Source organism: Enhydra lutris, unplaced genomic scaffold, assembly GCF_002288905.1.
Source record: "Enhydra lutris kenyoni isolate GAN:26980312 unplaced genomic scaffold, ASM228890v2 scaffoldscaffold3, whole genome shotgun sequence".
Classification (NCBI taxonomy): Eukaryota; Metazoa; Chordata; class Mammalia; order Carnivora; family Mustelidae; genus Enhydra; species Enhydra lutris.
In genome coordinates this window covers 83,454,183-83,471,764 of record NW_019154087.1, presented here as the reverse complement: position 1 = coordinate 83,471,764, position 17,582 = coordinate 83,454,183, and the positions used below count along the sequence as shown (strand labels likewise).

Genomic DNA, 17,582 nt, shown 5'->3' with positions numbered 1-17,582 from the left:
TGATTCATTTCTCTGGTGTCTTGTAATGCACAGAACAATGGCTGAACTACTGCTGAAGTAATTTGTTCACTTTCCCTCTTCCATTTCCTTTCCCCCACCAATTTTGATAGGATATCTAATAATACCTTGGGCATTTTCAGGGCATCCTTGTACTCATGTACTGGTCTAAAGTGCTCAAAAAACCTGGCCAAGTCTCCCCACATGGAGGTGGCTGTCCAGCTTGGGATTTCCCCCACAGACAATGGGTTTTCCCTGGGGCAGGGCCCCTTAACCCAAGCTTGATTTTTTTTTTTTAAAATCTCCTGGCTGGCTTGTCCATTGTGAGAAGATGGAGGAGGGGCACTAGAGTATCCTCCAAACCAGTAAGACACTTGAGGACCAAAAAACAAACCAGGATACTCCACAGAGTTTACACAGAGTTCTATTCGGAGTAACTTCCTGATGGGGGAATCTGGTGGTGAACAATCCAGACAGTGACATAGCTATTCCCCACAAAGTCCAAACTTTTGTCTACAGATTTTATGAAGTGAGAAGATATGCAAAAGACATGCGGTGAGGTCAAAGAATCTGTATCCAGTTACTTGATCGCTAACACTTAACGGAGCTTGTGGTGTCATTGGGCAAAGGAGTAGGGGGGAATCAAAATTATCTCTACCAATTATGTAAACAACTTTAGGAAGACCAGAACAAGCCTCCCTGCGTTTTGATCAGGGCACACATTAACTTCCAAGGGGCCTAGAACATGTAGCACCAAGGGAGGTCATCCCACGAACATGAACAAGATGGAGGGCCAAATATGGAGTCAGTAGTCAGTATTGTCAGCACTTGCACAGTGACAAAACCAGACAGAGGATCTTTTCCCATTCCTTCAGGCTCTCTTTGCTCCAGCAATACTAAGGTATTTACCATAAACTAGCATGCTATGACATAATGTCCTCACTTTTTCTCATAATTAATTTTTCATTGACCTCATTGTTTCTGCCTCCAGAAAGCTTTCCTTACCTGGCTAGGGGTAGCCTCTGACTTTCATGCCTAAATCTTTCCTAGCCCTATGGGTAGCGTCTTATGATATACAGGTAGCACTCAGTTTGCACATCTTCATGGTAACTGTCCTTGCCTATCTCCCTCACCAGACTATAAGCATCTCAAAGAGAATGACTATTTTCAACTGTGATTTCAGGGTCTTACATGTAATATGTACTAGTGAACGTGCACAGAATTAATGGGGGGAAATCACATGACAATCAAAAAGTGGGTATAAGCTTTCTGTTCTCTGAAGAAGAAAAAGCAGTGGAACTTCAATTAAAAGAAAAGAAACCTGTGATATTCCTAATCTTTTAGCTGAAAGGCTCAGTAACTAGATTTAAACATTCCCTTGTTATTGTTAGTTGATGCTGTATGACATTTTGAAAAATCCTTTTTCATCAAAATCACTGTATTACAAAAATATCCTTTGGAATCCATAGAATAACTAATAATTTTAGTATTTAGTATTAATTTTAGTGGACCAAGAATTGGTGTTAGTCATAACCTCAGGAACTTGTATTTCATAGGAACAGTACTTGTATTTCATATATATATATATATGTATGATTTCTCAGTAGAAGTAAGACTGGGTTTATAAGTCAGCTATTAGAATGTGTGACTAAGACCTCACACAATACTGAATTCAAATTCCACTCCTGCCACTTACTAGATAAATGATCTTGGGCAAACTGCTTAATCTTATTTACTGTATAAAGGAAGGATAACTGAATCTTAATCTTTTGAATCCTTTATCTTTTTAAATGCTGGTATTTTACTCTACAAAATAGGGGTGATGACATTTATCATACAGAAGTATCATAGCAATTAATATGATAATAAGTTTAAAGGATCTGGAACTTAGTAAAGCAACTCAACCTTAGCTATTTAATTGGTTATACAATGTGATATCTGGACATGTCGGCTTAGCCTCACTATGACCAATGACAGCTCCTAAAGCTTTTCTGGAAATTATATCCTTTGAGACTTGAAGGCTTTCCCAAACTCCTGGTTGTTAGTGATGATACAAATGCCCTTGGGGATCTGATAAACCTTGAGCTTGTATTGTCACACATTCTTATTTCAGGATAGTTCAAGCTCCCTGGAGCCGCCATTGTGTGAGAATAGAATACGAGATAACTGGAAAAGAATTTTATGTAATAACCGGATTGGATTAGAAATTGCTTTACTGACAGCATATGTATGTGAGGGAAGAAGAACATTTGTAACAACTTGTTGCTAACATAGCAAATACATATATAAATATTTATATATATTTATAATATACATAATAAATACACACATTTACCAAGGTTCATCAAAGCCAGTTATGTCAAGGTAGCTTATTGGGCTATAGCAATACACTGGAAACATGCTACCTCTGAGTGGGGAATGTGGGGAAGCAGGAAAGAGAAACAGGAGGAGTCCTAAAGCCTGGAGGCGGCCAGAATTTCTGCCCACGGGTGCCATTGTCACAGGACCACAGCTCCAAGGTTGTGCAACACCTTTAGTAAACACTTCCTCAAAGTAGACAAGAATGAACCTGGGAGTCATTCTGTCTCACTTGAGAGGAGGCTGGGAGAGACGGAGCAGTGCTCTCGGAGCGTGAAGGGCAGGTGCTGCGCCCCTGAGCTCCCCCAGTATGTGGCTGGGGCTTCTTCTGACCACCACTTTCCTCCTTTCTCCAGTTCCAGGTAAGTGTCTGATTCCTTTTCAGGTTCTGGTAAATATGTCAGTGAACTGCTTGCTTTTCATCGTCTCTCAGTAGTTTTTTTTTTTTTTTTTTTAAGCCAATTTTACTAACCAGTTGGGCTGGTTTGGATCTGTTGTTTTGGGGGGAGTGTGACTGATATAAACTCTCAATGTAAAGGAGAGGCAAGGAGACATCTTGAATCGTTATGTCTGATCTGAGAGTACATAGAAAACAAAGGGGAAACTTCATATAATTTAATTTAAATAGTAAATATGATCTTCGAGTCAAAACGTGAAATTCCTCAAATCCCACATTATAATTTTTAAAGCAGTAGAGATGCCGTGGATTTGACTAGCTATTGGTGCAGAAGGCTCTCAGAAGTATCTGCTGTTATTATCCGGACCAGTTTGGCTGGTCCTATTCCTTTTGAGTGCACATTTTTGTGTTTTGTCCTTCCATAACTGGTGATAATAAATATGTCAGTTAGAAATAAATAATTGACCGATTTAATAATTACAAAGCATTGTGCTATTACTTGATTAAAACAATTTTGCTGCTAAGCTTAAGCTGATAATTTACTTCCATTTTGAATTTAAGAATTCAAATCTAGAGGAATTTTACTTTTCAATAATAAATCAATTCTAGCATGTCTCTCCATTTCTGAGAAATCTACCAATTAGATTTTGGTTAGATTAGATTGGGCAACACTTCCTTAGCTTATTTCTATTTCTAGAGCTTAGTTAAGTCACCACAGTAGCTTCAGTGCCTGGGAATAACAAACCTTCTCTTTGGTTTTAGAATGCTTGCAGGGACTTAGTAATGGGAGCAGGTTATCAACAAGTATAAGATTAGGGAGGGAAAGATTCTCCTCACCCTTGCACTCACTCAACACTTTGTGACTAAAAGTGATTTTCCCCACCCTTGTTTCCTGATTTGTTTTCCAGACTTATGAAAGTTTTACTTAATATTATTAAATATAGAACTGTACTAGGCATTTAAGTTATTGACTCAAAATTTCTACTTTGTGAGTCAAACTTAATAGAAATCTTCTTTCCTTACGTTCTCCAAAAGTGTTATCCCTAAAAATTCTTTGGGATCCTTTACTTAGTTGGAATATAAGAGTTGTTTGGGAACTAGCTTTATCCAACAGCATAAAGATCAAGTAGGCTCTATTAACAAAATCACATAGATAACCCTGAAGTCCACCCACATGACAGCTTTTTCAGTAAAATTAGGCTTATAAGGGGGCACCTGGGTGGCTCAGTCTGTTAAGTGTCTGCCTTTGGCTCAGATCATGATCCCAGCATTCCGCATGGGGCTCCTTGCTTGGTGGGGAGACTATTCCTCCTTTTCCCCCTCCCCTTGCTTGTGCTCTTTTGTGCCCTCTCTCTCTCTGTCAAATAAATAAATAAAATCTTGGGAAAAAATGGGTATATGAGCTGATTTTCCCCTCTCTTTGCATTCACAACATGGCACCAAGAGACAGCTTCCTTAGAAATCATGCCTCAAACTGTAGATCTTCAAGGGCTTAGTGGTGGGAACAGAGGTTCTGCAGTGTCTTTTGTGAGAATAGTGGTTCATATAGGCAATTATCCCTTATCTTCCACCTTGAACAGAGAGCCACCCCCACTCTCTTCCATCTTGTATTTTCAACTATCTTCTTGGTATTATTCCCATTGATATTATTACCACATGGATTTATTTCCCAGTCAGAATGTAAAAAATAAAGGAATTTGCATTTCTCTTCCTTTTTATCTGCCCCCATAAACCAAAGAAAAAAATATGCAACTCAGACCATGACTTGTGCTCAGTTTCTGTATACATGAAATGAAAGAATAAAACATAATTAGGTCAGCTGTTTGTATGTCCTTCACAGTCCCCTGAGAGAAATAATAGGATTTCATCATAGGAAAAAAAAAACCCAAATAGTTAAAGGGAAGTGACAGTTGTTTAGGGGAGAATATAAGGGAAATGACAAGAGAGAAAGGTCTTCAAGATATTCCAGCAGGATATCTAGGGGATATAGTACTTTTGGAAATTATTTTGTTTCAAATTAGCCATCCTTTCTTGTCTTCATAAGGTGACTAGATGACCCTCAGAAGTATTTATAATTTAATCTTATTAGCCAAAATGATAGACTTAATTAGGATGTGTTTTCCCTCAATGTTTGCACTCACTTTTACTACACTAAATTTAAAAGCACCAGATAGTTTGAGGGGGATACAGAGAAGCCCAGATCTGAGGTCAATGTTGAATAAACTCTGATCCAGGTCTGAATGTCATGTGTTTAGTCTGGAAAGACACTCTCTAAAGAGTTTGGAACAGATTTGAACAAAAATGAAAATGCCAATATTATGCATTATAGCTAAACTCCAAAACTGCCCCAAACTTATTAAAAAATAAAGTAGCAACCCACACCAGGGCCTGTTGTATTAATCTTATCAATGCGTTTTAACTTTTTAAAAACTAATAAACAGTAAAATAATTACCTAACCCAAGCCAAAATAATGGTTTTATTTTTCTTGATCTAGTTTTTCTTGTCAGAAGTAATCCAACATGTGAGTTCTGTGGGAGAGAGAAAGCAAGTATTTACATGAATTAGTAGAAACATATTGTGTTACATCTCAGATTTGTATAATCCCTGGATGGCAGTTAGTTGTGTTTATTCCACAGGCTTCAAAATAATTAGCCTGATGTTATTCAGCTGGGAGGAGGCTGTGTCATTTCCTCAACCTTAAGAATGAATGAGCCAAACAATATTTAGGTCTGTCTATTTTTCTAACGGCTGTCTAATTTGTTATAATTCAAGTCTCGTTCTTTCGTGGGCTTTCTTGGTTTCATAAAAATTGGAGCCATTAAAAGAAATTCTATCTGTTTCTCTTAGACAATGTACTCTGTTGCAAGAGTTTGAGAAGAGCTGAAAGTCTGTTGGTTTCAAACTGAAGAAAAGGAGAGGTTCCCAGAAGCTTTAAAAAAAAATACTCTGGTTCATTTGTTGATTAATTTTGTTTGTCATTGGGAAGTGCTCAGCTATCAAAGAGTTGGGAATAAAATTTCTCCACTAATTTACATACTTGGCTCCTTATTTAAGTCAATTGGTAATTTCCGATTTCATAAAACATTAAGATTTGGATACTAACTAGAATCATGGAGATGGGTGTATATATATATAATTTTTATTATGTTATGTTAGCCAATACAGTACCTCATTAGATGAGTGTATATATTAAGAAAACCTGCAGTGGTTGGATTGGCCTCTTTCCCTCACTACTTCTGAATGGGAAAATTGTGTGGGCTATCATTTTTTGCTTTTATGAAAGAATCAGTTATGATTAGCTATTATTTTATGACCTCAGGGTAACTTGGACTAATATTTACTCTCAGAATAATGTGTGTATTGGATGAAACCACTTTTTATACAAGACTTTTAGAAGAGTTACTCTGGTTGCAACATTGGTGAATATATGGCTTTATGAACTCTATATTAATGGGACTAATTGCATTGAATGGACACAATACACTAGACAGCATGTGGTTGCCTTACGGTATGCTTGTTTGGTATTATGGGTTTGCAAGAAGCTCCAGGGAATTGTGTCAACACCATCAGTTCATTTCTGGCAAGAGTAATTTTCTTACCTTGTGACATCTTATTATTTTGAAATAAGTATAATAATTATAAACATTTCAACTCGATGTTAATAAAATGATTGATAATATTCCTCTAGATTTTTGAATTTGTTATAATTTTTTATAAAACAATGTTATTATTTTACTTTACCAAAAACTAATTAAATAGAAATAAAAATGCCCAGTGATTATCTCTGTAACAACAAGTCATTGAGGTAACTTATGTACTTTTTGAAGTCTTGACTATGTAATAAGACATTTTATCACACCCACTTAAAAATTTATCCAAATGATCATCACTTCCTCAAAAAGATTATGAGGAATTCTGTATTTATTTGCATAAAATCATAGACTGCTTGAACTGTCCTTAAAGATCATTTAATCTGCCGTGTCTGTTCAAACAGTTAATAAATTAGAACTAAACCCAAGGTTCAAGTATTCTAGGGTTGAATCCATGGTTTTAAGGTGTTTTGAAATGTTTTTAAGAGTAAATCTTGAGACACATGCATACACACACACACACACACACACACACACACACACACAGGAATATTACTCAGTCATCGAAAAGAATGAAATCTTGCCCTTTGCAACAATATAGATGGAACTAGAGGGCATTATGCTAAGTGAAATAAGTCAATCAGAGAAAGAAAAATATATGATTTCACTCATATGTGAAATTTAAGAAACAAAACATGAACATAGGGGAAGGAAAGGAAAAATAAGATGAAAACAGAGAGGGAGACAAATGATAAAAAAACTTTTTTATTTGAGAGAGAGAGCACAAGCGAGGGGAATGGCAGATAGAGAAGAAGCAGGTGCCTACCGAGCAGGGATCCTGATGTGGGGCTCAATCCCAGGACCCTGGGATCATGACCTGAGTCAGAAGGCAGATGTTTAACCGGCTGTGCCAACCAGGCATCACAACCACAGAAAACTCTTATTATAGGAAACAAACTAAGGGTTGCAGAAGGGCAGGTGTGTTGTGGGATGGGGTAAGAGGGTGATGGCCATTAAGGAGGATACTTGATGGAATGAGCACTAGATATTATATGCGACTGATGAATCACTAAATTCTATCTCTGAAACTAATAATACATTGTATGTTAATTAAATTGAATTTAAATGTTAAAAAAGTAAATCTTGAGCCAGTGAAAGAGAAATTATTCCATCCCTTTAATTGTTCATTTTTGACCTAATGAGTTTTTAGCTCATTACTTTTTCTGTTCTTCGAAGTTAGAAGTAAATAGCTCTTGAGAGGTCAAGTGCATTTAGTCATCCTAAAATGATAAAAAAAATTGACATAACTACAATTATTTTAAAGATTCTGCTTTAGTTTTTAAGATAAATATTCTCTGGAGCATCATTGGGATAAATGTACAAGTCATCCAAGATGACTAACAAAAGAAATACTCACTCGTATTTGTTAAAAGATCAACAATAATAGCAAATTTATATTACTATAGAATTTAGGGTTGAGTAATTTAATGAGCTGGGATTATCTTTAGAGAGCACACTAGTCATGAGACAGAGATCTAAAGCCTTTCCAGTCCATAGTGTTAGTCAATTGCGAAGCTGGGGCCACAGTTTAGTTCCTACTGCATATATATTCTGGGTAGACCAGTAGCCCCTTGAAAAACCAAAGAACTGGTTTATTGACATTTCCTTACCCATTACTCTACCCAGAGCAAGGACTGATCAAGTGAGCAAATAAAAGAGAAAAGAGAAAATTAAGTGTTAGCGTTGGGAAAACTCTGAATTTCTCTGAAAAATAGCTTGTGGAGGGGTGCCTATGTGGCTCAGTTGGTTAAGCATCTGATTTTTTATTTTGGCTCAGAACATGATCTCAGGGTCTTGAGATGGAGCTCCTAGTTGGGCTTGTGCTGAGCATTGAATCTGCTTGGGATTCTCTCTCCTCCTCTTCCTCTGTCCCTCCTTGCTTGCTTGTGTGTGCCTTCATGCTCTCTCTCTCTCTCTCTCAAAAAATAAAATTAAAAAAATAACTTGTAACAACAATTCAAAATATAGATAGAAGTTTGGGTGAGATAACTATTCAGTTCTCTTTCAATATGACTGCAGGCTCAAAAATTTTCCTTCCAGACCAGTAAAAATGTTTTAGATTTTACTTCTCTAATTTTCATTTTTTCATGCTTTGTATGCAAAAAAGAAAGTTTATCTGTATTGCAAAAGCCAAGCATTCTATGGAGCTGATACTGGAGCTTTTCTTACTGTCTTAGTTTTAGTCATTACAATTGGAAAATATAAGAAAAAGTATTAGAGTCAGAAATGGCATGCATTAGTTATTTCATTTTTGTAACACTGTAGTTTTCAGAGTACTTCTACACAATTATGCCGACATTGATTAGTATCTTAGATTAGTTTGGCTTTTGCCTTGCTGTACTAGCTTTTTGCCTGTACTCTTTGCTATATTCCTCTATAGAGGATTCAAGGTAGCAAAGAGAGATGAAAAAATCCTGAAGAACTATTTTTACCAAATAGAGAAACACTTTCGCGGGGAAATATTTGAAGATATAGGTTCAAGATTTGAAAGGAAGTGTGGACTTCTGATTTTGTCTATGTCTACACTTAACTAATTCTCTGACATAACTCAGTTAAACCTCTGTATATAATATTATTCATCAGAAATGCAATAAGGCTGATTATTTCCAACCATCTTGTTTATTTGTTCTGCTCTGCTAAATCTTCTCTTACTTTTTTTCCCCCTCAGTAAATGCTATCAAAGAACTCCCTGGAGTAAAGAACTATGAAGTGGTTTATCCCAGAAGACTCCATCCAGTACATAAAAGAGAAGTCAAGGAGGCAGAACAACAGGTACAGCTTTTGACTTAATGAAGAATCTTGAAAAAATATACATACATATTTTACATATGATATACACATAGATATATAACTATAACATATATATATGTATTTAATTATAGACATTTATTTGCATTTGTTGTTTGACCTTATTTTTAATAATCTTCACAATAACCCAGTATTCTATTATCAGTCTCATTTTGAAGATTAGGATTCTGACAATTGAAATAAACTGCCCATGGTCACACAAAAAGTAAACTTTAATACTTTAAAGTTTTAATTTATGGTAATTTATGATTCTTCCAAAGAGATTAGATACAACTTATTTTATCTATTATCGATTGATCATCTATGTGTCTATGTACACACATACAAACAAAACCATAAATATTAAAGTAGAAAACAAAATATTGTAGATGAAAATTAAGCTAGAATGAATTACTATGTTTAAACATAAAATTTACCTTTGTCTTTTCTAAAGAGAAATTTATTAAAATTTGTATAGTTCTTATTACTTAATGAAAAAACACATTCTTAGTCAAATGATAAAAGCTAAAACACAGTGATTCATTCAGCAATTTTCTAAATACCTGCACCCAGAAGTTTTCTGCTGGGAGCCAGGAAAAATATAGATAAATGAGACATAGATAATAACTTGCAGAAATGTTGTGAGATGCCACTCCCTGGGAGTACATACCCCCCACCACTGGATAAGGTTCCTAAAAGATGATTTCTTCTAAAGCAAACATTTATAATAGCAGAACCCATAGTAGACCCTGTTTATCAAAATAATTCTTTCAACAAAATGTTTCTGTTAAATTTGAATGGGATCTTTATGCATTGGATTCCTTATCAGTATGGTCCCCTCAAATGTTTTCCAGCATTCTCTTAAAAATGTCAATATCAGAACACCTAGGTGGCTCAGTTGGTTAAGCGTCTGTCTTTGGTTCAGGTCCCAGGACCTGGGATCAAGCCCTGTGTTGGGCTCTCTGCTCGGTGGGGAGCCTGCTTCTCCCTCTTCCTCTGCCTGCCACTCCCTCTGCTTGTGTGCGCGCTCTCTCTCTAACAAATAAGTAAATAAAAAAAATTTTTAAATGCCAGATACATTTTGTCACTGAATATTTTGAGGAAAATTTGAATACACATCCAGTGTTTTTTATCGTAGTTATAAAGTGATTTCCTTCTAAAACAAATTTAAGCTTTTGAACAACTTAATTTGATGAAAAACCGTAGAGTAGTTACTGGTATCTCATAGATTATCAATCTTAATTTTTGGAATAGTTGCGTACATGGATGTAGTTGATGCTTTGTGCTTGATATTTATCCCAAACACATTATTTGTCTAGTCCACAACTCGATTAACTGGTTGTTTTCTCGATGAACTTTAGGTTTTCCTGATCCCTAGTGGAAGGGTAAAGGATCTGAATTGAAAAGTCTTGTTTATACTCAACATCTTAACATCGTTAATTTCCTCTGTATAAATTTAGATGCAAGTGAACTTCAAATTCTGTGTCTTTAAACTGAGATAATAATAGTCATGCTTATCTTATATGGCTATTTTGAGAAAACTTACTGAAAAGCAAAGCAGAATACAATTATTAAGTCCCTGCTCAAAATTATATTATGACACTACCTATATAACTCACCACACTTCACTTCTTAGGACTCACCATCTTGGCTCTTTTGCTTGATGCTATGGTTTACTAAGCCATTTTGTCTTCTTTCTGCTTCTTGGTACAACCTCCTTTTTAGTCAGCTTTGGTATTCTCAAGACCTTTATGAATAATATACTTATTGCTACTTATCTGCCCTTTAAGGATTTTTTTCCCTACATAACATGTTTTCCGTTTATGTAATGCCCAGTCCATCTTATATTCTTTGTGAAGTCAACATAGAACAGTCCATGCTTCAGGAATGGTCAGTGTTACACCATTTGGCTCTTGATTTTCTTTTAATATTGATTTTACTATCGTGTGTGTGTGTGTGTGTGTGTGTGCATACATGTTCCCGCATGTCTGTGAGTGTAAGTTTAATCTTCTCTTCTGGTTTAAAATGGCCAAGCTCAATTAAAAAAAAAAGAAAAAAGTATTTTCTACGTCTTTAACATGCCTCTTCCCCTCCTTCACCCTCATCTCTCAACCCCTGTCCTATGAAAAGCATTCCATAAATGCCTTTTGGTTCAAAAAAATCCTACAAAACATGTCAGTTTTATCTTTTGAAAGAAATAAAACCATTACACCAAATTCCATAGAGATTGGAAGGAAAACATGCCTAAATGACTTGAATACTTTAATTCCATTTTTATTTTTAGAGTTTTGTGTAATATATTTGCAAACTTCTCTTTGCTGCCTTCAGTTGTAGACAGTAGAAGGTAACATATTAGCCATGAAGAATGGAAAGGGGGAAGCACTGAGTGATTTCAGCCATCTCACAAATATGTGTAATTCAGACATGTTTGCCTTTTAGTATTCAAGCGGCATTGTTCTCAGGGGCTGCTTAATGCCTTTGAAGTACCCCACAGCAAGAATGTGATCGAACCATTAAAAGTAATTCCTGACTAAAGAAACATTCCAAAAGTATTGACCTGCTTTCCCCAGCCAGTGGTTTCCATGTTCTGGTATTTCAGAATTTTACCTCCTTACCCTGGTCACAGATGTCTAGTTTCCATTCTTACAGCTCCTGCTATAGATTCTACTGTGTGTAGAACAACCAGATTTAGCAAGTAAAAATACAGGATACTCAGTTAAATTTGAATGTCAGATAAGCAATGAATGCTTTTTTTTTTTTTTTAAGTGTAAGTAATCTCAAATATTGTATGGGACATGCTTATATTTAGAAAATTATTCACTTCGTGTGGAATTCAGATTTAACTGATGTCCTGTATTTTATGCGACAGTCACACCCTATATCTTTTGTCACTGCCCTCTGATCATCTAGGGCTAAGCCTTTGTAGTCTCTGATTCCAGCCACCGTTTTGGTTATGCATGTAAAGTCCCATGTTGCATGTCTGATATTTCAGTTCTGCTCTGTCAGGGTGACTGAATTCTGCCACATCACACTTGTCTCATAAGCATAGGTTAGAGAAGCCAGGACATCCTTATCTGCCACACAGAAGGCACATTCTTTTGACATAGAATCTTCTCTTTTTGTTCAGGTACAGCTTATGACCAATAAGAACACTGTCCTATAGATAAAAGCCAAGTTCTTAGAAGTTATCCTCGAGTCTTTTCGGTTGAGACTATTGGTCTTCCTTGTGCAAGGAATTGATTAGCAATTACTTGAAACATCTAGACTTTGGATTGCATGTGACTGAAGGGATCTCTGCATCCTATAGATGTTACAAGGGATCTAGTTAGTCTAGACTACTCACTCCTCAAGGCAGTGGAGATGTGGAGGACTTGTGTACTTATTATTAAGCAACTGTGCCCTCTACTGGTCCAGAGAACAGAAGCACTGGCTTTTCTTGTCTGCTATTCCAAGAGCCTGGCCTCATCCTTCTGACTTCATCGCACCTGGCCCAATTACTTAAGATTTGAGCTAGAATGAAATGATCCTTTGAAACATTTTCTGGAATGGACATTCAAGGCCAGAGTAGAAACGTGAATGCCATATTCATTATCATATTTTTAATTATATTTTATATGCATGGCGTAAGGAAAACTAAGTATTTGTTGCATAAATAAGTAAATGGACAAATGTTCGAATGAATGAATCAGTACATTGTCCATAACTGCATAGATACTACTGGAGTACGTAGTCCATATATTTGCATAGGTGGATATTTGACAAATACTTAATCAAGGTCCCTGATGTTGGGAACTTAACTTCAAAGGTAATCCCTATCTTCCCAGGATTCTGCCTCCAGAGCACACACACTTCCTTAGAGGCCAAACCTCCGTGCTGTTGGCCAATGCCCCAAACAGAATATCTGGCAACACAATGCCTCCCTTAGACTGGGAACAATTTCAGGCCTGAGCTAGGTCTGCCAGGGTTCCTGGAGGCCTCAGCTTACTGTATGTTATGACAACAGTTGTACTATTGGCATTAAGCCTTCCTGGGACTTCTAGGGTGTGATTTGCTATTTGCTGTGTGCCTATGGGCATCATTGTGACTTTACACTCTCTCTTCCATCCCTGGAACATCCAGGATAGTGACCTTCCCAGTCCACCCATTCAACCTTATTCATGGCATTTTTCCTGGAGGACATTTATTTTTATGTCCCTGTGACCAGCTAACCCTACTCTTTGGGCTCCTAATCATTGCCTTCTAGTGGATACTCTCCAAATCAAAGTGTATCTTTCCTCTCCTCATTCATAATTCAGGACTCAGGTTGCACACAAGGAGGATAGATTTATTTTTTATTGATTATTTATTTATTTATTTATTTTTTAGCAGGCATTTCTCTCTACCATGGACTTCTACTAGGGACATGAAGTTATCACATTACCCAGTGCAACCTCTTTCATAAAGACTTGTTTTCTTCCTTGTTGTTTCCTTTCATCTATAATCTATGCCAGTGCTGGCTAAAACTTCCAGTCCAAAAGCAATAATCTTTTCTAAAATAATCTCCAAATAACATTTTAGGTGAAAATCCACTAAAATCCATTGCTAACAGAAAATAGGTATCTGGAAGGCTTTTCTGGGAAGAAGATTATATCTGCTATCCTCCTAATATTTTAATTCCATCTGGCCCTTCTTAAATCTAAGTGATAAGTGGTTACAATGATTCCCCATAACTGATTTTCAAACCTCAGGCCTTTTTTCCCCCCAGCTGCTGTTATTCATCAACATGAGGTGAATTACAGCATCCTCTCCTCATCTAGACCCGCAGTATAGGATACTTATACCCAGGAGCTTTTGACATCAGAGAGGACTCTAATAACTAACCATTTAAAGGGAGTGGGGCCATTCCAACTGACCTTGGAGATGGCGCATCCCTGCACAATCCTCCTGACCTGAAGTGTCTAATGCACTATTGTCCCTTGCTGAACTCAGGTATTGCTCTGGCTAGGAGAGGGAGAAGAGAAGAAAAGCTTGGCCTTAGGTGCAGCCCAGCAGAGGAAATAGCACTCCATCATATTTGGTCGGCCATACTTAGATCTCTTTAATAACAATGTTGTGGCACTCCCCAGTGAATTTTTAGATTTTGAGTGTAACAATGGTTAATAACTCTGTTTTATAGAATAAAATTAGAATTTAGTACTCAATAGCATCTTCTCTAACATACAGTCTTTTGTATCTCTTTTTGTATATCTAAATCTCGAAACGGTTCTCCTTTTCCACATGAGGTTTGCTTGAGGTGATATTTTCTCTTTCTGAAGTCTTGAGATCTTAATTTCTTTCTGATTTTGAATACATACACCTGTTGTTTTGTCCACATTCTGACCTCCAGTTAGCCATGAGAATACCTTCAGACCAAAAATCATCAGTAGGAGTCTTTGAGGTCTTTGGGTCTGTGGACATACTATTCCTTCTTCTCAAATAAGTTCCCCACTCTGCTTCACCTGGCTAATTCATATCTCAGCTTGCATGGTACTTCCTCAAGAAAGCCTTTCCAGACCTTAAGATGTTAGACAGCTTACATTGCACTCATATTTATATCCCTTATCATGCAACATAAATCACTTTTATTGTCTGTCTTTCCACAGGATTATAAGCTTTCTGACAGTAGGGGTCAATTTTTCTTGCTTAGAGTTGAATTTCCAGAACTGAGTAGAGTCATGCATATAACTAACACTCAAGTAATATTTATAAAATAGCTGGGTGGATGGATGGATAGAAAGGTCTCAGATAATTTGTCTATTCTGATGGCAGAGTTGTTTGATTTGTTAAAATAGGCTAGAAGCAGACATTTGGTATATAAACTATATAGACTACCATTAAAGAAAGAGATGAATGGATAAAGAAGATGTGGTATATATATACAATGGAATACTATGCAGCCATCAAAAGAAATGAAATCTTGCCATTTGCGATGACATGGATGGAACTAGAGGGTATTATGCTTAGTGAAATAAGTCAATTGGAGAAAGACAAATATCATATGATCTCCCTGATATGAGGAAGTGGAGATGCAACGTGAGGGGTTTGGGGGGTAGGAAAAGAATAAATGAAACAAGATGGGATTGGGAGGGAGACAAACCATAAGAGACTCTTAATGTCACAAAACAAACTAAGGGGGGCTGGGGGGAGGGGGGAGGGAGAGGGTGGTGGGGTTATGGACGTTGGGGATGGTATGTGCTATGGTGAGTGCTGTGAAGTGTGTAAACCTGGCGATTCACAGACCTGTACCTGGGGCTAATAATACATTATATGTTTATAAAAAATTTAAAAAATTTAAAAAAAGAAAGTAGGCATTGTTTGCCAATGATTAAAAAGATGAACACAGCCAAATGAATATTTGTGTGTGTTTATAATGACCAGTAAATGTTTGTGCATTTTTGCAGGAAAAATTTGAAACTGAATTGAAGTATAAAATTACAGTTAATGGGAAAATTGCAGTGCTTTACTTGAAAAAAAACAAGTAAGTATTTTTATTTCTGATATATCCTTACCGACAGCAAGTTAGTATGTGGAAAATGTGCTAATTGAGGCTTTTTCTGCTTAAGGATCTCGAAAACCTATGCTAATAAGTTTTTTTCTCTCAACTGGCCTGGGGGAGGGGGGTTGGTGAATATTTGTTTCTACCAAAGTAGTGGAAACACATTGAGTAAAATAACAGTTTATTAGTGTTTGGATCCTTCTAGTAATAAAATATAATGCATGAGATATAATTGTATCAAATTCTGTGAAAAAGCAGACAGATTTTTAAATCTCCCCCTACATTATTGTGGTTTATTATTCTAATACTCAAAGATTAGGGTTTAAAACAATTTGCAACTATTTCCATCAGGAAAAACAAAAAAAGACATGTATAATTAAATAAATTCAAGGACTAAAGAACAAGTTAGTGGTAAAACCAGACTGGGCTTTCCTGATGCCCACACCAGTGCTCCTTCCATCTAGCTACACACTAATCCTCCCACTTTCTCATGCATTATATTGTCCTCTTGTTCTTTCATTCTCCGCATTCAGGTCAGTTACATTCAACATTTCTTTCAAGTTTCACTGCCTCCATTCTGACTCAGATCTTGATGATCCTATATCTCGATGACTTCAAAAGTAGTTTTCTCCCCTAATTCTGTGCTTTCAAGCTCTTTCAATCCCTAAACCATTCTATATAATACAGCAAGATTTTTTTTTCCTCAAATAAACTATTGCCATTTGCAAAAATCACAACTGCCTGGACTTTGGAAATGGTGTGGAAGAATAGAAATAGTACAGGTGTGGACTTTAGGCAGACTTAGATATGATCTTTTGCCCCTCAAACTGTGTAATCTTATCTGAAAAATGAAGCAAGTCATATTTACCTTATCAGACTGCAGAAATGATTAAACAAATGATCCATGTAAGGTGTCTAACTCAGTGGCTGGCACAGAGATAGAATTTAACATATACTGGTTACTTCCTTTTCTCCTTGCCCTGCCTCTTTAAAAGGTATATCCAGACTCCTATGTGCTGTCAGGTAATTGAAAGAATTCTGAGAAGCTCAGTGAAGATGGCAGAAGGGCCCTACCTACCAAATGCAAGTCAATGACCACGAAACTTGCCACTGCTACAGTTGTTAGCAGTCCCTGGGAACTGAAAAGGACTGGGTGAAATGTAGTTATCGCAAACTGATGAGGAACGCTGTTCTTTTCAGTCATTTTTTTAAATCAACTCTACCCTTCTCAGTCCCATTCCTTCTTCAAGTCTCCCCTCAGAGAAGTATCAAAGTCTGATGAGAAAGCAGACACTGTTCCACACTACTTAGGAATGTCCACACTACTCAGGAATGCCAAAGACTCAGCTCCCTCAATCTTTGCATTGTAAGCATCCTCTTCATGCTTGGACTCCACTTGAGGGCTTAGGAGAAGGAGCTTAGGAGTTAAAAGCTTTCCTAGACTACCAGTGGAAGCTTTCACTTTGACCAATGCACTTTTCAATTAGCATGAGTAACCATGAAATTTTTTCTTCTTTTTTTTTCCTCCAGGGATCTCCTTGCACCAGGTTACATGGAAACACATTATAATTCCACTGGAGAGGAGGTCACCACAAGCCCACAAATAATGGTAAAACAGTATCCTAGAATCACTGTCATTTGGGGTGTGACCAGTACACCCAAGGGCAGTGTCATTGCCAGACAAATAGTGAAAATGAAACAGCGTTTACAACGATGGTGCTTTTTCCAGAAGTAGTAATTTCTTAATACACCCCCTAATATTTGTACATTTTGACAAGAACAAAGTCATTCCTTGACAACCATGGTAACCCCTTGGTTATGTGGGCTTCCCTTCAGGGGGTCCCTATAAGAGAGTGGGAGGAGCTTCTCATTTTCATT

At 36.8% G+C, this 17,582-nt stretch overlaps 1 protein-coding gene across 1 annotated transcript in view; it reads left to right on the top strand.

The window, feature by feature from the left end:
* Positions 1 to 2,568: 2,568 nt before the first annotated feature.
* The window catches only part of LOC111156768 (ADAM metallopeptidase domain 28), an 81,134-nt gene continuing 66,120 nt past the window's right edge, over positions 2,569 to 17,582 (top strand). The window contains exons 1-4 of the mRNA XM_022517838.1: positions 2,569 to 2,717; positions 9,072 to 9,175; positions 15,610 to 15,686; positions 17,235 to 17,313. Of these exons, the coding sequence (XP_022373546.1) occupies positions 2,666 to 2,717; positions 9,072 to 9,175; positions 15,610 to 15,686; positions 17,235 to 17,313 (312 nt within the window). The 5' untranslated portion in view covers positions 2,569 to 2,665. The remainder of the gene's footprint in view (positions 2,718 to 9,071; positions 9,176 to 15,609; positions 15,687 to 17,234; positions 17,314 to 17,582) is intronic.